The sequence below is a fragment of the Terrapene carolina genome, unplaced genomic scaffold (assembly GCF_002925995.2).
Source record: "Terrapene carolina triunguis isolate 2854851 unplaced genomic scaffold, T_m_triunguis-2.0 Scaffold85, whole genome shotgun sequence".
NCBI classification, from domain to species: domain Eukaryota; kingdom Metazoa; phylum Chordata; order Testudines; family Emydidae; genus Terrapene; species Terrapene triunguis.
Window position 1 is genome coordinate 33,116,895 of NW_020664436.1, and position 23,360 is coordinate 33,140,254.

The 23,360-nt window shown below is 38.7% G+C and overlaps 1 protein-coding gene across 1 annotated transcript in view; it reads right to left on the bottom strand.

The window, feature by feature from the left end:
- MAP3K4 (mitogen-activated protein kinase kinase kinase 4) overlaps positions 1-23,360 on the bottom strand; it is a 100,502-nt gene that overhangs the window by 19,266 nt on the left and 57,876 nt on the right. Inside the window, exons 14-21 of the mRNA XM_029911044.1 lie at positions 19,117-19,195; positions 15,654-15,732; positions 11,273-11,369; positions 10,189-10,305; positions 4,902-5,002; positions 2,923-3,003; positions 1,952-2,143; positions 994-1,064 (exon numbers count right to left, since the gene is read on the bottom strand). Coding sequence (XP_029766904.1) covers positions 994-1,064; positions 1,952-2,143; positions 2,923-3,003; positions 4,902-5,002; positions 10,189-10,305; positions 11,273-11,369; positions 15,654-15,732; positions 19,117-19,195 — 817 coding nt within the window. The remainder of the gene's footprint in view (positions 1-993; positions 1,065-1,951; positions 2,144-2,922; positions 3,004-4,901; positions 5,003-10,188; positions 10,306-11,272; positions 11,370-15,653; positions 15,733-19,116; positions 19,196-23,360) is intronic.

Genomic DNA, 23,360 nt, shown 5'->3' on the forward strand with positions numbered 1-23,360 from the left:
AAAGTCTGAAGAAACACCTAGAGGGAAAAAAGCTCGCTTTTCAATCAGTATTAAAAAAAAAACACACACAAAAACACACACACACACACACACAAAAACTCTGAACCTTTTTTATACTCAAGGAGACTTGGTACTGAAAACTTCAAACATAGCTTGTATATAATCCTCAATGAGGAATGAATATTTTGAAAACAATTGGTGAGGAATAAGATTCTAAGTGCTAGAAAACAGTGTAAGGAAAATAATATACCGGTACTAACTATTTAACCCATCAATGTGAGGTCCATCCACAAGTGTGGGTCTCTCTTGCACTAACCTTAGTCTTTGCTCAAGGCACTCTCTTGAATGAATATATATGTTGATAATTGCACCTAGGAATGCTAAGAGGGACAGGGAGGGCTCCGGATGGGAAAAAGATAACCTCCTCTTAAACAACACCAGGGTGAACTTCTGGGAGTCAGTGTTACAAGCTCAGTGGATGAATACTGGGACAGGAACAATAGAAACAGGGCCTAATTCCACCTTTTTATACAAATGTTAGACAACAGCATTGTACATGCAAATCTGGGAACAGTATTGGGCCCAAAACCTGTAATTACATTAGTGTCAAGTGGCTGTCAGAGGAATTGCTGGGAGCTATTCATACCAAGGCAACCTTCCAAATGTAAGTATAAGGATGAATGCAAAAAAAACCTAAAAAGATTGGCAAATATCTTATCAAGCAGAATGTAATACAAAACAGACAGAAGGTCTCAATTCAGTATATACATAAGTAAATCTATATATGAACATTTAGGACTAACCTGGACTTTCAGAAAAGTTATATGACTCAGCCTATATGAAGCAGGAACTCATATTCCCATTTCCCTGCTCTAACCATCTGACAACAATGCTCTGACAAGGAGACCTGTCAACTAAACTCATGCACATGTGCTTATGGAAACAGCATATGCATCATCAAAATTAAATGGCACGTGTAGGTAATGTACTCACTTCTTTCATGGCCATCAGTTCACCAGTGTCAACACTGATACATGTATAGACTTTCCCATACTGGCCTTCACCTATAGAATTACAATAAAAACAATGAACACCTCAAACACACTTTTCAGCCTAGCAGATTTTCTTCCTTGATTTCCTTTTTTATTTCAAAAGGATTTAAACTTGTAATGCTTGTTCAACATAATAAAGCAATTATAATCCTATGTTTAAATTGATTAAAAGTTAAGCACATTAACTCTAAGTTTTATCAGGAGTAGAACCTTCTCATGATTATGCAGTAATAGTCTGAGACATATACAGTCAGAATCAGTGGGGAAATAATCATCTCTCTTGAGTGTGGCCAATAGTGATGACATCAGTAAGTGAAACTAGTCTACTGAAGTTAGTGCCAACATGTGTTGCATTTAACCTTGCGATATTTCCATGTGCAGAATACCCTACAACAGTGGCTCTCAACCCATTTTATCATTGTGGGCCACATATGCAGCTCTTTATGAGTTATGTGGGCCGCATCCGCACAATATATATATATACTACCTGTATGGCCCTGAGGAGGTCACATGGGCTGCAGCTGTGTGCTGATTGGGCTGCAAGCGGCCCACAGGTTCAGAACCACTGCCCTAAAACATCAATGGGAGTTGAATATGTTCAGAGATTGCAGGATCAAGCACAAAATGAAGTTGTTCAGCACATGCTACTGAATTAATTCATGTCATATATCAATTTTTGTTTCTAACTACTTGACCAGTGAAGATTTCACAGTAAATGCTATATAGGAAATGCTAGTTGCAATAGTAGTCTGTGTTTAATATTCTGTAAATCTTCCTTGTGTAGTAAAAGAAACCTTAATATCTACACCAAGATGCAAGATTTCAAATGCAAATCTTAAGGTGAAACAAGGTCTGAATACAGTATTTTAAGCTACATGACAAGTCCATTACAGACTTACCAATTTTGTTTCCTCTCTGCCACTTGAAGGTCACCTTCCTTAGACCCACATGCATGATATTATCATAAGATTTGGGGGTATCACAGACTTGGCCAATGATGTTCTTCCTCCTCATTTCTCTGTATCTCTTTTCTTCAAACAACTGGACAGACTTCTGAACAGCATCAATAGGTCCTTGCTTGGAAGCAGTATCTAAAAAAAGCAGGGCACAAATTCACTGATTCAGAAACCTGCACCCCTACATTTGAATTCCATGTATACTCCTTTGCCACTACTGTATTATTATGAGAACATGTTGAACAAGTGTTATGATGTACAATGCAACTGTTTTCTTAACAGAAGTTCAAACAATAAGCAAGCTGGAACAAAGGAAAGCAGAAAATACATGTTCTGGTTTCACATGAAACTTCTTACTTTGCAACTTAGAAGAAAATATTAAACTATTTTTAATTCCCACTAACATAATTCAAAGAAGTTAGCTGCACTGAAGTAATAAACTTACAATATGATTTATCTTCACTTAGCCTTTAATTAAAGCACTGATCGTTAGTTTGGATATTAATACAGTTGAGTTCATTACCATATTGAAACAGGGGAAGGTAGAATTTTAAGGTTTTACTTCATGTAGATTTGAAAACTTTTCTCAAATTTAAATAATTCTGAAGTATTGTGTGAACCTCTAAGTTCTTTATGAGCCTCTAGATCTAGAAATTTCATGTAACCCCAACTTCTCAACAATGTCTTCTTTCAACTGATGATAATAAGCATGCTGGCAACTATTAATACTAATTTTGTATATCAAGAACAATAGATAATGTCTCAAAGAATACATACTGTTCTTTTGTTAGACTCCTCTGATATCAGAAATCAGTATTTTTCTGAAGTACAACATTAAGGATTTTTTTTTTAAATATACAGTCTTACCTAAGCTTGAAATATATTGCATTAAGTTGTGTTCCTTTGTCTCTTACCTTTGGTCTGATTGATGAGAGTTCGAAGCTCCCAACTCCTTCGGACTGATCCACTCAAGTCTCCTTTAGGATACAATGGTTCTGTAAAAACAGTAATGAGAGAAATTATGTTGCCTAAAAATTGTTTGTTTTCATACTACTTTTAAGGTATTAACAGTGTTGCCATATTTAACAACAAAATCTTACATTTTACATTTCAGGATTAAAACACCTGATAATTTAACAACTCACACTGATCTTCGCTATGGTATTTGAGGCAACACCACAGCTAGTTACATTCTTTGAACTTTAAGACAATTTGGTATCTTTAGAAATAGTTATATATAACACACGGCAGAAATTCAGCATCTGTATACATAAAAAATTACTGCATCGCAAAATCGTTTAACTATAAATAGTCAATCCAACCTAGTTAGTCTCCCCTTCAATATCAGGCACAGGTAAAAGGCAATGATCAGGCAAACCAAGCAAATCAAAAATATACTTTAAAAGTTCAATAGTTTGTTAAATGTTTCTTCCAATTTGGAAACAGACAACACAATCTACTATATTCAAACTCCAGACATAAGTGATGGCTGAAACACTGAGAAGTTCATAGTCTGTCATACAAAATACAAAATGAAACTTCTTAAGTTTATTTTCCAAGGAAGTTGTTTAAATATATTTCATTTATATGCCTAAGCATATGAGGGGTCAGAGAAACCTGAGGAGGAGGAGGAGAGGCCCAGACCAATCGATCTATCAACATGTGGATCCAGCCATTTCTCCCCACTAGTGGTGGGTGCAAGTACTGGCTCTGGGGACTTCTGTAACACTGATGCTGCAATAGCAACTACAGTCTTTGCTTCTGATCCACAGCCTGAGAAATCCTCACCTCACAGCCAGGTTACTGTGCTGAGAAGGTGTGCAAGAAAAGTAGATCCAGTCACTGATACAGGGGATATGCCAACAAAATGTCACTATGGTATCAATCTCATTTTGAACGCTGTAGTGCAGGGTGGGCAAACTACGGCCCATGAGCCAGACCACACGGCTTGGCGCTGCTCCGGTCGGGGCGCTGGGTCGGAGGCTGCACCACGTGGCTGTGCCCCGCTCCAGCTGGGGCGCAGGGTCAGGGGCCGCACCAGGCAGCTCCCGGAAGCCACAGCATGGCCCCGCTCCGGCTCCTATGCGCTCCAATTGGAGCTGCAGGGGCGGTGCTTGCGGATGGGGCAGCATGTAGAGCCGCCTGGCTGCAACCTCCGCGTAGGAGCCGGAGAAGGGACATGCCACTGCTTCTGGGAACCGCTTGAGGTAAATGCTGCTCGGAGCCTGCATCCCTGAGCCTCTCCCCACGCCCCAACCCCCTGCCAGAGCCCTGATCCCCCCTCCCGCTCTCCAAAATCCTCGATCCCAGCCCTGAGCACCCTCCTGCACCCCAAACCTCTCATCCCCAGCCCCATTACCGGGCCCGCACCCCCAGCCGGAACCTGCACCCCTGCCCCAGCCCTGATCCCCCTTCCGCCCTCCGAACCCTTCGGTCCCAGCCCAGAGCACCCTCCTACACCCCAAACTCCTCATGCCCAGCCCCACCCCAGAGCCCGCACCCCCTCCAGCACCTCAACACCAATTTTGTGAGCATTCATGGCCCGCTATACAATTTCTATTCCCCATGTGGCCCTTGGGCCAAAAAGATTGCCCACCTCTGCTGTAGTGGAACACCCCACGGGTCTATTAAAAAAGCCAAACAAGCAACTCTCTTAAACACAGGTGCCCAAGCTGCACCTGGAAAAAAAAAATACCCCACACATACATATTTGGGAAAACATAGGCAATCTGGTCCTTAATTTAAAGTTAACACAGTAAAGACCTGTTTAGAAATAAAGAGTTGATAAAGGAATTTTTAAAAGGGGGATGAACCTGGGTCAGGAGAGAGACAATACATCAATCACATGAATCATTTGCAGATCCAGATCACAATCTGTTATCAAAATAATCACCTTCTCGATCCTCAGTGGGACTTGAGTGACGGCTCAGGGACCTAAACTGCAACTCAGCTGCTATTGAAGCCAGTCGATCATTTTCAGGGACACTGGAACCCCTGTTAAAAAAAAAAAAAAAAGCCACTGTATGGATTAGCAATTTAAATTGCACTTCTGAAGTGACAGAACCCCTAAAGCTTAGGGGGCAAGTGTATCCACCCTGGTCCCATTAATGAAAACCACACAAAGGCAAAACGAGTTCTTGGGAAGTAACGTGAAGTACTGTAAATCTTCAGCATTTTCTTTCCTGCTCTCTGTGTAACATTATTTAAATCCTGGATGGAGAAGCTGTCCCACTCCACCAACCTAAAGGTTGGATCTTATGTAGTGTTAAGCACCTGAAACTCCTGTTGATTAAAATGGGATCTACAGGGGTTCAACACCTTACCAGATCAAGCTCCAAGCACGTCAGAGCTATATTCCGCTCAGAGTTCTATTTAAAAAATAAATACTACCAGAAGACAAAACAGGAACCCTGTCTTGCACAAATTAATTATGAGCCGGTGTATATGCAAATTATTAAACAGGTAAAGAAACAGTGAGAAAGACAGAAGGAAATCTGCTCAAATACTAGGTCTGGGTAAATACAAAATGATCAACCACAGCTGTCTCTGACCTTGGACATTCAACAATTAAAGTGGAAAAATTAGTATAGAAATAGAGACTCAAACTGTGAAAAAGCTCAATATAAACTAATAGATTAAAATTGCTTTGCATTTAAATGTTCAAATTACATAAAAAAAGAATATTTTAAGAACAGCCTTGAATGAACTATGGTAGCATTTGTGCACCACACATTGCTTAGTGCAACTGGTTTAGAAAGTTCTCATATTCTATAAATTGTATGCACCTAATGCAAATGTTTAGAACAGATTAAAGCTTTGTTTCTATGCTATTCCAGTGGCTGGGCATCCATCCTCTTAAATACAATAGAACCGTCCTTAGTGAAGAGATGTTTTTTCTTTCACAGAATAACTTCACTATAAGTGAGGATAACTACAATTAAGACAGCAATCTGCAGATTGAGTTGGAAAAGTTTGGGACACTCATTCTACTTCATTACAAACTGAAGTTCACTTTAAGTGGATTATACTGTACACAGAACATTATAGTCATTCTTGAATGACAATTCTCTTCAATGCTACTACAATACTACAGATTTCCGGTTTCCGTAGTTAGTTTTTAACTACTATTTATTTAGTTCATGGGTGATCAGAGTTCAACTTAAAAATACAGATTGTGCACGTAAGAATTCACAGCCTCTGTTGTAGAAGAGAGTTTGTTATTCCCAACTCCCAAAAGAGTTGTAAGGTAGATGGCTCCAAGAATAGGATGCAAACTTCTACGAAATTATTTCTTTTATGAACAGAATACATAGATTTCTGTACAACACTGCAACCATTCCAATGTTCTAATATTATTGGCCAAAATATATATGTGGATGCTCTTAAGACGTGAAGTCCCAGTTCTTTGAAATGTATATTTCTTATTTCTTTTTCCTTCCATCAACTATTGTTGATCATTCGATTCTTTTGTAGGTTGACAAACATTTTGTTGTGTAATTCTTTTGTTTTTAATCATTTTTTTTCAAAAATGAAAATAAGAAACACACACGGTAACTGTTACAGATACCACAGTACATGGGTGCACCATTACACATGAATTACAAGTCTGTCCCAGTTACATTCAATAGTATAACATCACACCAAAGCATAAGATAGTCAAAAATTATAATAGTATCCCTCAGTTGCTCCTGTTCAAAAGGCAGCTGCTCAGGCAACACTTCAAGTAACCCACATGCTCCAGGGGAAATTTGAAGGGGGCAGGACAGAAGGAGATGGGGGCAGAGTAGGGAGAATCTGTTTTATGTGGTCTGTAACATGAGAGGAATATTTAAATAATGGACCGATTCTATACGGGTTTTTTAGAAACCACAAATACTACTCAACCACAGCTCTCTTGATTTCTGAAACTGCTAGAGCTTCTATGCGTTATTTATTCTGTCTGTAAACCATGAAAAGGATCTGCAAAGTGCTTGGCACTGCTGATCACTACTACTGGGTCTTCTGTAATGACTGTCTTAAAATGGAAGTACAGAGAATGTTTGATAAACACACAAATAGCATCCAGAAGTATTCTTCCAAAGACCAGGACTGTTCTTTTAGTGAACACAGAGTGTACTGTACAGCCAGCTTCTATATGCAGAGACCATTTTGGGATGCAAATCAAAACTTTTAGCATAAAAATCACAGAATGTGAAGTGATAAGACACTTTCAAGATATGCTAGTTTGAGCTTTATGTCAAAAGAACTGCCACCCAATGCCTGAAACACTCCCCCTGAAATTATCTGTAAGGCCACAATCCATTCCGCTCCAAATATCTCTAAACCTGCTTCTACAGTGCCATCGACAACAAATGAGCTAACCAGGATGGTTGGTTGAGTAACAGTTGAAGATAGCGGATATTATTTATTAAAAATAACAAAAACTTTAAAATAGTTCAGACTAATTAAGTTGCGTGCATAGTTCATCTAAGTAACCATGCAATCTTATTACTGTTGTCCTGTTCTTTCTCCCTCCCCTTCGCTTCTTAATATTTGCTTGTTGCATTTTATTTCAAATGAGTTTGTAACCTCTTCAGAGCATGACCCAGGTGTGTATGACGACTAGCACAACAGAGCTCTTGGCACTATGACCATACAAATAAAAGTAGTAAGACTCATGAGGTATTTAGAAATCTTGAAACTCCAGATACAGTCACTGTTTGAATAGTATAATTAACAATATTCTAACTGCATAAATCCTCTTAATGTCAAAATACTAAGAGGTCTTAAACAATAACTGCTATTCACTTATGAACTCAATCATAACTCTGCACCATTACTAGCTACTGTAATTAAAAGTGTGGCTCATGCTTTTAACAGATGTTATTTCAAAGGATGGCCGTGATGAACATTTTAGTACCACAAAAATGTAAGTTAAAAAATTGCTGAACAATTAAAATTGAAGTTCATTTCTTTCCCACTCAACTCACACAGGAAGTTAGTTACAGCCCTTATATGAAAGTTCCACTGACAGACTGTTCCCTTTCCTAATTTTTTTTTTTTTTTGCCTGAACTATAAGGAAGGTGGCAACAGTAGAACACTAATGATATCGGTACTCCCAAGATTATTTGCTGAGCATTGTCGGTGCTCAGAGCTGTGGAGGAAGATGTAGTCTCAGCCAAAAGGGGTCTGCAACCTGAATTAGATAACACTGTCATAGTTCCGGGGTACCAGGCTTGTATTCCCCTTTTGTAATCCAGCAAGGGAACCACTTTCAGGCATCTAGCTCCCCAGCTATTACATTTCTTGGGTGGAGACCGTCTCTCTCCCCCTCCTGACTGGGGTGTTTTCCAGGCCACATAGTTCCCTGCCTTCACTGTGAATTCCCCATCAAGTCAGACTGCCTAAGCAAGCTCATTTGCTTTCTCTTCAGAGGCTATCAATAGCATAATTACCCACAGTTATAAACTACCACACAGCTTTTTCTAAGCAAGAACATTTATTCTTAAAGTGAAAGCATTACAGAGAAAACATAACAATAAAAACCTACACACATTCTAATAAATTTACCAGAGATCACCCCAACTCCAACAAGGGCTCTGGCAGGTGAACAAGCCTTCGAACCGCACCCAGGGGTTTTTCTGTGATGTTCATAACCACCTTAGCTCAGAATAAGAACACCCATGAATCTGTAAGTCACTCCTTTGGGCCTCTGATCTTATCCTCATGTAACAGGTTATCAGCAGATAAAGGTCCCTTCCCATTGGGTGAAGCTTCAAAAGGCTAAGTTCTTGCAAAACTGGAGGAGTTATATTCGCATTCACCTCCCACTAGAGATTTCCTGGGAAACCTGCTTAACTTTAGAAGTTCATTCTTGTCTGGCACATGTTTCAAAGAGTCCTTTGAAGCTCATGACACTTCTCAGGGTTTACGTTAGTCATGTCTCCTCCCTAGGGACGTTACATACAATCCCACAGTAACACAAACATTTGCATTTTTAATAAAATGAACTTCTAAGTTACTTAATCTTAATTCAACAAGGTTTGTTCAGGATATTGCAGGAAATTGCTATATCTGTCACAAACACAACTATGATGTAATACAGCTGATCTAAACTCAAAGCAGTGCAGGTTTTTTGTGGGGATAAGGTGTGGTCAGTTAGCACACAGTAAGTATGGAAGGTATGGAGAGGGGGAGTAGGATGACACTTGAACATGAGAACAAGGAGTTTGAACTTGATGCAGAAGGCAAGGAGAAGCAAATGACAGCAATTATAGGAGAGGAGGATGACTTCAGCAACTATTTGGATGGACTGCAAGGGAGTAAGGAGAGGCCAGAAAAGATAAGATTGCAGTAGATGAGGCAAGAGATTACTAAGACATCAACAAGGATTTTTGTGGTCAGGATGCAGAGGAAAAAGCAGATTTAGAAACTGTGGAGGAACCAACAGCATTTGGCAGTGGCCAGATGTGAGGGGACAAAGAAAAATGTGACACCAATGTTGCAAGCCTGATAATGGGAAGATACTGAAATAGATTTGTCCAGCAATTTACTGATGTTCTTTGAAAATGGTATTGCTCTGAAACATGAAAGTCATCTTTGGTCATGTTCTTATTCTGCATGGGTATAAGAAACCACAGGTAGACATCCACCCACAAAACTTATTTGTAGTACTCTGTATTTGCCACCAGGAAATTTTCACAAGTATTTTTCTTCACTAAAAATCATTTCCCCCCAATTCTGTATTATAGTAAAAATTCTTACAATTTAATTGTAAACAAGAAACTGATTAATTTGCATATTAAAACCTCCTTGAGAAATACATGTGCAGGGAACATTTACCAATTACTAATAAACCTATCAAAGCTAATCTACTGAGGAACTGAATGGTATATGTTGTTAACTGCATGCGTATTTTTACTGCATGAATTAATGTATAGTCTTTTGACCAATATGTAAGGTCAAAACTGTATGTTCAAATTACCATCTTGTTTTAGCTCAGTGCAGACTTATAAACATGCACTTGTATAGTATAATAATTTCACAGAAGTCGAACACAGATGAAGAAGCCACTGGAACAGAGCACATGACGGGATGGAATTTCACTGTTTAAATTATCTAATGGAATGTATTTAATGGGAGCAATTTGCATGGGTGATGTAAACAGAAATGAGACTTCTGCATTGCGGAGTGGAACTACCTGGTATCATTTGCACTGCTGACAGGTTTTGGTTGAGCTGAGTCGCTACTGATGGGAGCGGGGCGACTGACAGCAGCGCTGCAATGGTTCCGTACATCACAAGGGACACTCCGCGTGCTGCGATGAGAAGAAAGACTTCAGGAAACAGTTGAAAAAGTGGATGGAGTTGAAAATTTAATTTAAAAATAAGATAGCGAAACAATCAAAAACAGTGTCAATTTTTAAAGTTTATTCATGTGGGGAAAAAGTTAATTTATTTTACCAAAAAAAAAAAAAAAAAAGTCCCAAAAGTTTTAGAAGCAGAGTAGTCAATGGGCAAACAATCACCTAACATGTTAAGAGTGTTAAGAGACCAACATTTCAACAGTTACCTCTAGAATAGCTCCCAATTTGTGTGTGTAAATACCTGGTTTTGAAAAATTTTGAATCCATATTCTGAGGCTGAGCTACAGCCCCTTTGAAAATATAGCCCTTTGTTTTGTTTCTGTGGAAGGCTGTATGGCAAAATTAGTTTGGAAGCTTTTAGCCCTATTTCTAGACCAAAACTTTTAATGGGAAACAATTATGTGAATATAGTTTGAAAATTATTTAACGCTAAGATACAGAAATGCCACCATATTCAAGGATGTTATCTTTGAAAATCTCATGTAAACTAAACTACAGAAGCAAAGTCAGAGGCATTACATGCTCACTCACTCAGGGGAAGGGAAAAAGCTAGTTAACTACCAGTATTTAAAATACTGAATCTCATTATAAAATATTCTTTTCCCAAAGCAATTTTGTAAAGAAGGAAACAAAGAATGACTTTAAAGTTGGAAAGCATGCAGCAATCAAAGCATTAAACAAATGAGAAAATGCATTATCTCCAAAAGCATGCCTTTAAAATACAGATTTCTTTTACTCTTTTTTTAAAAATCTCCTTGATTTTCCTCTTGCAAAAACAGAAGTATTGGCTTTATCAGAACAAATATTTTAGAGAAACAATATTCAGTTCACCGAGTTAAACGAACAGCTTCAGTAACATCAAACTTTCAATGAAAGGGAAGAAAGCTGACGTTTAAGAATCTGGACAAGTGCTGAATACCTGAACCCTTCAGGAGTTGGGATGATAAGGTGAGGATTTGGTGGATCACTGTGGCATCGAGGTACCTTCACAGGACGAGGACTGTTTCGATGAATAGCTGCAAATGGTAAAAGTCAACACATAAATATTATTATAATGTCAGGAAAAACACCTGTTATGAAAAATTTTAAAAATAATGATGTTATGTGATTTTGTTAAAGATTTCCCCCACAAATTAAACAATTATATAATATAAATTCAGCTATTTACGTCAAAATATTTTATTGATTTTGTATATACAAAACGCAAAAAACTCATTTAAAATAAATCACTTATAAAAATAATACTAATCATACTAGTAACTTTCAGCATCAGGTTTCTATAAAATATAAACAGCCATTAAAAACAATCAAAGGAATGAAAAAATAGCTGTAACAGGATGCGCATCTAATGAAAATACAGTAATTGTATTTTCATTTTTTCAACTTCACAAGAAAGGGTTAATTTATTACTTTTTTATGCAGTAAATAATAAACAAAATGTTAAAAACTGAATAATGCCAACACTATTGCTTTATAAGATGCTCTTGGTATCAGAAATATTAATTTTCTAGACAACTATAAAAAAGCAAAGCATGCTGGTCAAATGCCATGCATATATGCAGTAAGCTAAATAAAACAGTTTTATCAGTACTAAAAGTTGTCAGCCAAGTCATGGCTGAAGCAGCATTTGCAAGTGTTTCAGTATTTGGGCTCATATGCATGCTAAAACCATTGTTTTAACCAAAATGAACATTAGTCTCATCTCTGAACTAGTTTCACTGTGAATCTAAGAGCTTATACGAAGAGCACAGAACACTTCATTGAGTTATTCTAAATAGTATTTATTGTACATTAACAACTCCATTCTAAAGGAAAGCATAGAGTGGGATAAGGGTTATGTGGACAGAAAAGTAGCTTGTAAATTTACAACCCAAATTGTTGGTGTGATGTATAATAAAATGAACCCTAGCTCTAGACTCAAGGACGGACACTGCTCATTACTCTTTCAAACTACGCATTTGATATGTGATCTGCAGACAGGGAGATCACAACAGGAGTCAGCTACCCTGCCATAATAAAAAACATACTTCCCAGCAACCAAAATGAATAATTAATGCTGTGCAACTGACCAGAAAGTTGGACACTTCCTTTTTAAAGAAGTTAGATATCGGTATATCGCTATCTACCTTTCTGTACATTAAACACAGTGTTTTATCCCAATACTGCAAAGACTTACACACACACACTGAACCTTGTACCCTGTTTACAGCCACAGTTAGTTGAACCTAGATACTTGTAATAAATTTTTTTTATCTTTTTTTGTTACTTGCAAATAAGTGTTCTATTTTGATATTAAATTCACGGAACTTAAAACAACTCACAGGGATAATGCTTTTTCCTCCAGTTGTACTTATATATGGAGATATACCTATCTCACAAAACTGGAAGGGACCTTGAAAGGTCATCAAGTCCAGTCCCCTGCCTTCACTAGCAGGACCAATTTTTTTTGTCCCAGATCCCTAAATGGCCCCCTCAAGGATTGAACTCACAACCCTGGGTTTAGCAGGCCAATGCTTAAACCACTGAGCTATCTCTCTTGCTTCCCTCTCTCCCTATGTGATATCTTCAGCTCAACCCTGTTACTTTCTCTCTTCCCAATGCCACTTCTTGGTACTTTTCATAATATCCATGCTTCTTCCTTCTCCTGTTTTCCTCTGAACCCTTCATTCCCCCTGCCATCTAAACCCATTTGCCCTCATTCATCATGGTGTGGAAGAGCTGCTTATGCTTTCGAAACCAGCAGGTGCCCCCCACTCCATGTTGTGCCTTAACACATGTGAAGTGTGTCAAGACTATGTGAAAACATGAGGAACCAGTATGCAACTTCAGGAAAAATGAGAGTTATGAATGTCTAGCAATGACTAATTGCACTGGCAAGGAGGCGGGAAATGAGAGAAATTACTAGATAGCATTCTTAACCGCAACAATGGTGCTAAAATGAAACAATAATTGCAGTGTGGGCAGTAAGCAGCCAAAATGATTTTGGAAGTAATATCTTCCTGAATCTAACAAAGATACTGGAAGTACTGCACCAGACATCAGCACAGAAGTCTCCTACAAGGACATAAGATAGAAACATATGTGTGAAAAAAAAGTTAATATTCCTCATGCATGAAATACCACAACACAGAGGTTTACCTTTTTAACAAAGGACATTTTTAACCTTGACAAATCACAAGAAGGTTTACAAGAGTTCCAGGTACAATCAGAAATACTCTGTTGGCAAGGCAGTTTGGTTGCATTTAAAGCCTAACAGAATGTCACATCTCTATTGTTGTAGCAACACTACTGAATAGCAACATCAAAGAAAAACTCTGCAATTAACATTTGCTTAATTCAATTCAAAGTTCTGAGTCAATAATATAGCTGATAATTTTAGATGCACTGAATTACAAATTTGGCAATTCTTCTTCTAATCTATATTTTACAAAGAATCACACTGCATTTTCTTAGGCCATACAATTAATAAAGATATTCACAATAGCCTGCAGCTACAGTATCAACATTTTACACAGATTAACATTTAACTTTGGCTCTTTCAAATGGTTTCCAACCTATTTCCCCTTGTAGATAGTAATTACAAACGTATTGCAGTATACTCTTTATCCAGAATCACGTTTGAATACAATTATTTTAACAAATAAATAGGAATCATTTTTAATACTAAACCAAAATAAATGTAATAAGACTCATTCATTAGTCATTAGATAATCTTATTTATGAAAATATTTACAACCAATAGACGTTCAATGCAAACTAATGTAATATTAAAATTTGTCTTTTAAAAAATAAATTGGCATAATTTTATGACACTCACTACATGGAAATATATATCTAGTTGGGAATGAAAATAGTAACTTTAAGTAACAAGAAGTAGATTTGTAAACAAGGATACAATGCCATATTTAATACTGCAATGGAGGTTATGAGCCCACATGGGAAGTAGCTCATTTTAGATCTAGTAAAATTTTTGTTTTGTGTTAACTGGATCAAACAACAAGGAACATTTTAAAGCTTCTTTTCAAAGAATTTTAATATCTGCATTACCACTTGTGTCTACAAAGCTTCAATGAAATATAAAAATAAAGAAGTCAAAAATGCATTGCAAAGAAATTGCTCCACAGAACACACCAAATCACTCGTCCTTGTCTACATGGCATGTTACTGCGTGGGAATCCAGGATATGAATCTGCAGTGTACCAGCTTGCCACACGGTAACGTCACTTGTGGACACTGCTACAGTGCACTAAAAGTCCTGGAATATGGCTTGGCTTTTAGTGCATATTAGCAGTATCCACACAAGACATTACTGCATGGCAAACAGCTGCTCTGTAGATTCAGACCCTGACTTTCCATGCAGTGACTTGCCATTGCAGACAAGCCCCCAACTGGATAATATACTATATTAGAATAACTAGCTTGCTCTTACGAACATTTGCCTGTGACTTGAATCTGAAATTCTGCTGTAGCCACCCTTTCACTCTTCTATTCTTACCTGCAATGGGATCAACTACGGTAGAGGCCTTTATAGAGCCCTGATTTTCCCCAAAGCTATAACTCCTCACAGCCATAATATTTTCTTCTGAAGACTTGATGGGACTCTATTGGGAGCCATTTAAGGACATTAATTAGCCTTGGTCTACACTACAGGCAGCTTACATCGACCTAACTCTGTAAGTGTCTTCACTAAAATGTAGTTCCCACCAATGTAACTCCCCCACTACACCGACTTAAGAACTCTACTTCCATGAGAGGCGTAGCACTTCGGTTGATGCAGTGTCAGAGTAGACACTGCGCTGCTTACATCGACTGTTGCTGCCTTTCAGAAGCCGTCCCACAATGCCCCACACTGACAGTTAAATCGGTGCACCGCTCCAGGCGAGGAAGCACACTGCCAACACAAGGAGCGTAGCATGGACATGCAAAAGCGATTTAATTACTGCAGTGGCTGTACATCAACATAACTTAGGTCAACTTAATTTTGTAGTGTAAACTTGCCCTTAGTCAGAGGAATCACCTGAGTGATTTACTTAAAAAACAAACAAACAAAAAAACCCACTACCTAAAATATGGACTGTTGTCATTTTACACATTACTTGTGTTAACTCTTCCACAGTTTAATGATGACTCAGACAGTAATGTTCATATGAGAACAACCAGGAAAAGCTTTAAAAGTACCTTTTTATGGTTAACTTTAATGTTTTAAAATGAACTTGCAATCAAATTGTTATTTTTCAAATTTATTTATACAAACGACAGTAGCTAGGTTCCAGAAGTAATGCCAGGAACTGCTGTCTTACCAATGTACAAACCTGTAACAGGACTGTGAGGTTTTCCAATTACATGGCCGATGCATTCATTCATCAGAGCTTGTAAACTCTAGGAGAGGGAAACAAAAAAAAAAAGTTTTGATATTGTACACTACACAAGATAATTGCCAAAAAAAATCATTTATCTAGATTTGGAGAAAATTTGGCTTACTAGTTTTTCCAATTTTGATCAAGCCTTTAAATTTGTCTTCAGACATAAAAATCCCAAATCCCCAAAATACATTTCTTCACCACAGCTATGACCTATATAGTTATGTATGCTGCTAACTGAAATATATTTGTAAATGTATGAGGTAGCTTAGACAATGACTGCAACATGATTTCTCTAACAGTCAATTATCCTGGAGTGAAGTCCACAAAGGCAGGGTGTTATTGCTTAAAATGCACTAATACATGCATAATCTGTCACGTGCGATACTACTGCTTCTATCTATTCCATTAAGATAAATCTCTGGAGCCAAAAGTTAGGATTTCATTGCTAGACACTCCTATCCAGCAATGGACTTGCCAGAATTAAGTAGTTAAAAAGACTGAACAGTGATAGAAAGAAGCTGGGTGAGGTAATATCTTTTATAGTACCAACTTCTATTGGTGAGAGAGACAAGCTTGCCAGCTTATACAGTACTCTTCCTCAGATCTGGGAAACCTGACCAGACCTGAAGAAGAGCTCTATGCAAGTTCAAAAGCTTGTCTCTCTCAACTACAAACGTTGGTTCAATAAAGGATATTACCTCACCCATCGTCTCTCTCCTAATATTGTGGGACTCACATGGCTGTATGGCTGTAACAACATTGCATGAACAATGATATACAATAAAAAAGCCCCTCTATACTACTATAATGCTAGTAGGAGTTATATGCAAGCATTGACAAAGACCATAAAACTAAGTATCATGTTTACTGAATAAACTGCCTTATTTTCGTTATTTAAAAAAAAAAAAGTGTTCTATGTCACAGAGATAAGTATTAGACCTGGCTGACAACATTCAAAGATACTGTACACTCTGAGATATAGTGCTCAACACTGACCCAGAAAAATTGCTTTTGTTAGCGTAAGAGGAGACCCCTCTTCTGTCCACCCACAACATCAGCAATTCTCTCAAGAAAGGGTGGTCTTGTGGGGTTAAGGCACTGAACTGGGATGCTACACAGTGTGAGAGAGAACTTGGACAAGTTACTTAATCTTTCTATATTTCAGTTTCCTCATCTGTAAAACAGGTGTACTAATGCTTCCCTATCTTACAGGTATTTTCTGGGGATAAATTTATTAATGTTTTTAATGTGCTCAGTTACAACTGATGTGAGGGTCATAAGTATAGACAAACATTATTCCACCTTGCTAAAATTCCTCCAGCAATTCAAAGGCATAATAATGGAAACTGAAACTAGACAAATTGAGACCCCAATAAAGTGATGTATTTTAACAGTGAGGGTAATTAACCATTGGAAGAAAATATCAAGGAATGTGATAGATTCTCCATCACTTGAAGACTTTAAATCTTTAAATCAAGATAACTGTTATTTCTAAAATACTCTCTCTCTCTCTCTCTCTCTCTCAAAACAGAGAGTTTGGGGTTGCCACCGGGATTTCTCTGTGAAGTTCTACGGCCTGTGTTATACAGGAGATAAGTCTTGAGCATAATGATCTCATCTGACTGTAAAAATCTATTAAATTGAAACCAGGTGTAAGATGGCACAACTTCCACTGACTTCAACTCAGTCTTTTTCTATTTACACCAGGTCTGAATTTAGCTCAGCTATCCTGAATATTACTAGGGTATTCTCTTGATGTTTGTGTGCAGTTGCCATTGCAAATCCCACTTTTTGCAAAAGTGCCAAGTTATCTTTCAACAACCACAAGTGGTCAGAACCTCGAGTTTAGGTTTTATCATATAAATAGCTCCCCACATTATACAATGCTCCCCTTAAGACTAGCTGAGGTGTTGGTTCCATACACATTCATAGGAAAGAATACTATGATTGTAAAGCACCAAAACCACTTTACATTTGTTTTCTCAAAGTCTCTGATCCAAATACTGACACAGCAAGATTCTCCTGAGCTTGAGAACTGAAGAGATCACATCAGAAGGTGCCAGGACAACTAGCTTATTTAAAAAAAAAAAAAATACTTGTACTATCCATCAAACTGTTATAGATACTTTAGAAACTGCAACAAAGTTGGCAAAAAAATAACAGGCTGGGGCTAGTTTTTAAAGCTAGAACTTTACATTTTGTGTGACATATCAGGCACAATGCTCAAGCTTATCAAGATTATATTTAAAGAAAACTGGAATTTTTTAAAACCACTATGTTTCCCAGCAATACAAACATTGGAAAATAGTCCACTTCAGGATTTTTGTGCTAAAAGCCAGTTTAGTTTTAAAGATAATATTAAGGAAAAGGATGAATGCTATAGTTTCAGTATTTATTTAATAAGGTTACTGTACCCTAGTATTTCATAATGTATCTTTAATTTGTTCATAATGATCTGCTTCCTAATTAACAGTGGCTCAGCTACAGTGTGTTACCACTGGGGATCAATGCTCTTTTGCCTCCTGAAACAGTAGAGCTGAAAAATGCTGCAGAGATAATGATGTAGTGACTGTGGGACAGGCTTCTAGTCACATTACTTTTAGTAACCTGTCCTTTTCTTTAAATAAATGCAGACACACTACTTGAGAGACAAAAAATTAACTGGGGAAAATATCTGTCAAAATTCCAAAGGAAAGCTGATTCTAAATAAAAGTGAACACAATCAATCGCCATCAATATTATTCTCTGTGTTCTGCTACTTTTGTGGGGGCTGTACTTTCACTTCCACTGCAGAGCTATAACATACCACATTACAGAACTAAAGCTTCCAGGATTCTGTTTCACAGAAACAAAATAACCCCTGCCCCCCACAACCAAACACAAACTACCGTATGCTCTACCATATAATTTAACAGTAACAAGGCAAGATTCAAATTTTAAATCTTGTATGTTAGTATGATTTAGCTCTAAAGAAATACAGTTAGACTGCAATGTTTTGTGTTTGCTCCATACATGAACTAGGGCTATTAAGGATACATTTCAGAGCATCCAATAGAAAGCAATATTAGGTTGAGTGTAAATTAATAGCTCATCAGCAAACTGCTGCCAAGTATCCCAGGTTGTGAATGTAGTTACTATACAAAGGTTTCAGTACTGCAGAAACCTGACATGACAATTTAACTTTTTTTTTATATTGATGTCATTAGCATGCACTATTCAGAATTTTGCAAGCTAAATCAGAGTAACCAGCATTTAGATTTATATAGAACAGTCTCAGAACAATAATTAATCAGATGTAAGAGCACAGAAAACATCCCTGATAACAGACAGATAATAGATTTTGACTGAAACTGAACTGAAAGCAGGTTGGGCTGCAATGTGAGAACAATTAATTCCATACCAAGAAATCCTCTTCAGGCAGAGCTGAAATAAAGGCTGGCTCGATGGCTTGAAGAAAATCAAAACCTTGTGTTGCCCACCTGTCAAGCAGAAGAGAATTGTTCATTAGCCAAAAACAATTACATAACTGTCACATGAGTTCTAGTGACTTATCTTAATATACATGGTTATGGGTATGTCTACGCTGCAAAAAAAAAAAAAAAAAAAAAAAGACCGTTGGCAGCAAGTCTCAGAGCCCAGATCAACTGATATGGGCTTGCAGGACTCTCACTACAGGACAGCAGCACAGATGTTCGGATTCGGGCTGGAGTCCAGGATCTCAAACCCTGCAAGGCAGGGGTGTATCTCAGAGCACAGGCTCTTGCCCAAGCACAAATGTCTATGCTGCTATTTTGATCCCATAGCGCAAGCCGAAGTCAACGGACCCAGGCTCTGTGGCTCACTGTTGCGGGATTGTCTGTTTATTTTTGCAGTGTAGACATTCCCAATGACTGCTGTTTACTTGCATATATTAACAAAAGTTCTGTATAACAGTTCAGATTTATGTACAGAGTGAAGTATCTGGCTTTTGCAAGGGGTTAATCTTTAGCCAGGTGATAAATGGACATGAAATTCTGAGTTCTAGACTTTTAATATGGATGTCACCAAATAAAGATAGTAGGCTACCTTCTTCAGGCCTGGTTATACACCTCAGCCCACTAATGTTTTAGGAAATACATATAAATTCCCCCAAAATATGTTTTAAAGTGCCCAGCCCACAACATAAGATCTTGGCAACTACTTTAATAAGGAGTCACTAACAACAACTTACTGGGCAAAATCAAAGACATGGTACTAGCACATAGAGTTAAGCAGAATCTGACCAGTATTAATATTATATACCTATTCCGATTGGGTTTCAGATCAGATTGAAGCACTAAGGAGTGCAGTTGTCACTTGTGGATGATCTCTTTCTAGCCGTAAACTGCATGAGACATTCATTCTGAAGTGACTGAATCCTATAGAGGTTTTTGACATCAACCATCACAAAATACTGCTGTACCATCTATGGAAGCCAAGTGAGGGTGCAGTTATGCTAGGTCGGCTTTGCCAATTCTCCTGATCAATCTGGGAGTGGGGTGATGGGTAGCTTGTCTTCCTCCTCAAGAGCTTTGAGGTGTGGTGTTCTACATGGTTCAATCTCGTCACCCCTCTTACTGAACATTTTGTAAGAACATATGGGGAGATTGAGACACATCATGGGCAATGCTGCCAACAATATGCTGATAACACCCAACCCTAAATCTTTCACGTTCAGAGCAGACAATCCTGCTGCCCAACAATCCAAATATCTGCATAAAACTGGAATATGGATGAAAGAAAGCTGGCTTAAGCTAAATCTGGGAAGGAGGTGAAGTTGGCAGGAAGAAAAGAGCACTGTGAGTAGCTACAGGAAAAAATGGTTACTTACTTGTTCTGTAACTGTTATTCTTTGAGATGTGTTGCACACGTACATTTCACTTCAGAGGTGTGCGTGTCCAGTGCACCAGTCAGATTCTTCCCTTAGCGGTATCTGTCAGGGCAGCACATGCAAACTCTTCTGCCTCATATTGCTGCCCAGTGGTATAAAGGGCAGGGCTGGACAGATATGTGTAACACATCTCAAAGAACAACAATTACAGAACAGGTAAGTAACCATTTTTTTCCTTCTTCGAGTCATTGCACATGTCCATGCCACTTCAGGTAACTCACAAGAAGTTCAATCTGGAGGTGGGTTTCAGAGTCTACCTGAACAGTGACTGACAGACTACTCAGAAATCCAGGATGAGATTCTCTGGGACAAGACTGGAAGGCCTTTCATCCTCTCTGCAACCGTCACAAACAGCTGGGAGGAAGACCTAAATGACCTAGTTCTGTCCAAGTAAAACACTAACACCCTTCTAACTTCCAGGTATGGAGTCTCTTTTCATCCTTAGGAGAACGGGGTTTAGGAAAGTTGGTAAGGATACTGCTTGATTGAGGTGGAATTCTGATACTACTTAAGTCAAAATTTTTGGATGCAGACATAAGTTTGCTTTGTTCTTATAGAAGATTGTGTAGGGAGGGTCAGCTACCAATGCTCATAATTTTGCCACTCTTCGTGCCAAAAATGCAAATTTCATATATAGCCAGAGTAACGAGCAGGTAAGCCATCGGTTAAAAGGGCGAACCCATCAACCTTCTTAGCATGAGATTCAAGTCCAAGGGAGGGATAGGAACTGCAATCTGGGCATATAACTTGTCCAGACCTGGCCTGAGAGACCATTTGTGATCTTTGCTGAAAGATCTGCTCAGGCAATCTGCCAAACTGTTGTGAACCCTAAGAAGATGGGGTGCTTTGAGGTGAATTACATTGATGATACCAAACTCCCAAACCTGTAATGCTTCATGACAGAGACTGTCTGACCTGGCCCCTTCCTGTCTGTTCACTGAACACTGTTGCAGTGTTGTTCCTTTGATGTTAGGGAGAAAAGTCCAAAAGGCCAGATGATTAGCCCTCAACTCTTGCATGTTTATGTGAAAAGCTAAATGCTGTTGTGACCACAGATGCTGAGTGCCTAGGTGTGCTCCCCACCCTAAAAAAGAAGCATTTGTAACCAGGGTCAGTGTGGGTAGAAGAGGGGCAAAGGCAATTCCCATACACACATTGGGTTGCATCCATTCATCAGTCCAAGAATACTAGCACATCTGCAGGCACACAAATCAACACATCCAATGGGTTATGAGCCAGGTAGTACACTGACTTTAACCAGGCTTGCAACCTTCTGAGACAAAGTCTGGCATGAGAGAGCATGTATATGCATGAGGCGACATTTCCAGAAGTCTGAGGCAGTTCCTTTCAGCTGTGACTGGATGGACTTTCAGATCTGTGGAAATCGTTAACATTGCCTGGAATCTGGCTTGAGCTGGAAAGCCCTGACTACTGTAGAAACCAAGAGTGCCCCTATAAACACTGTCCTCTGAATTGAAGACTGACTAGCCCTTGTTGATCAACAGACCTCAAAACACTGAGTTCTGCATACTGAATTCCACCTGGTTCTTGGACTGAAACTGTACCAGCCAATCGTCAAGGTAGGAAAACACTTGCACTTCTGCTTTTCTTAGGAATGCAGCCACCATGCATTTTGTAAATATTCACAGGACCACAGAGAGGCTGAAGTGCAGGACTGTAAACTGAGAATGGGTATTGTTGACCAGAAATCTTAGGAACAGCCTGTGGCTTTGATCAATAGCTGCATGGAACTGTGTGTCCAAGTCCATGGCAGTGTACCAGTTGCCAGGATCAAGGGAGGGGATAATGGAAGCTGGGGTGGCCATGTGAAGCCTTATTTTTCTTAGGTATTTGTTCAGATTTCACAAGTCTTAGATAGGTCTGTGATCTCCTTTTGCTTTTGGGATCAGGGAGTAAATTGAATAAAACCCTTTTCCTCCATGGCTCCCAAATGGAGGAGAGACTGGACCTCTCAGAGGAGGTCTCTGAAGAGGGACAGGGAAGGACTGAAAATCTGAAGGGTGTATCCCCGTTCCACTTTGCTTAGAACCCACTGGTCTGTGGTAATATAGGCCCAAAGCACACTGAAAGTGGGATAAGCTGTTGGAAAAAACAGGGGTAGGAGAAAGTAGCCCAAGACACACTGATATTTTGCCCTCAACAAGGTAGTCAAACACATTGTTTGGTCTTTCTGGGTTCTCTAGAAGGACTGGACGAAGACAAAGTGAGGAAGTGGAGGTCTCATCCTGTAGCTTTTCCCCTTTGCTCCTGGAGTGGTCAAGCTTGTGTAGGCAGGAAAGGTGGGTATTGTTGGTTCGACTGAGAGAGTAATTGGTTCTTTATAGGGAATAGAGTGTAAATCCCCAATGATTTCAATGTAGTCCTGGAGTCTTTGAGACTGTGAAGCTTCTCCTCAGTCTGCTGTGAGAATATAGCGGGACCCTCACAAAGAAGATCCTGTATAGTCTGCTGGACCTCTTGTGGAAGACCAGAGGATTGATGCCATGAACACCTGCGCATCATTATTGCAGATGCAATAGTTCTGGTTGCCAAATCTGCCCCATCTTACGTGGTTTGGCGAGAAGTCCTAGCTATGAGTTTACCCTCATCCAAGACAGCCAGGAACTCTTATCTAGCATCCTCTGTTTACTTGTCCATGAGAACATTATCCCAGAGATAGTAATCATATCTTGCCAGCAAGACTTGCTCTTTAGAGATACGAAACTGCAGGCCAG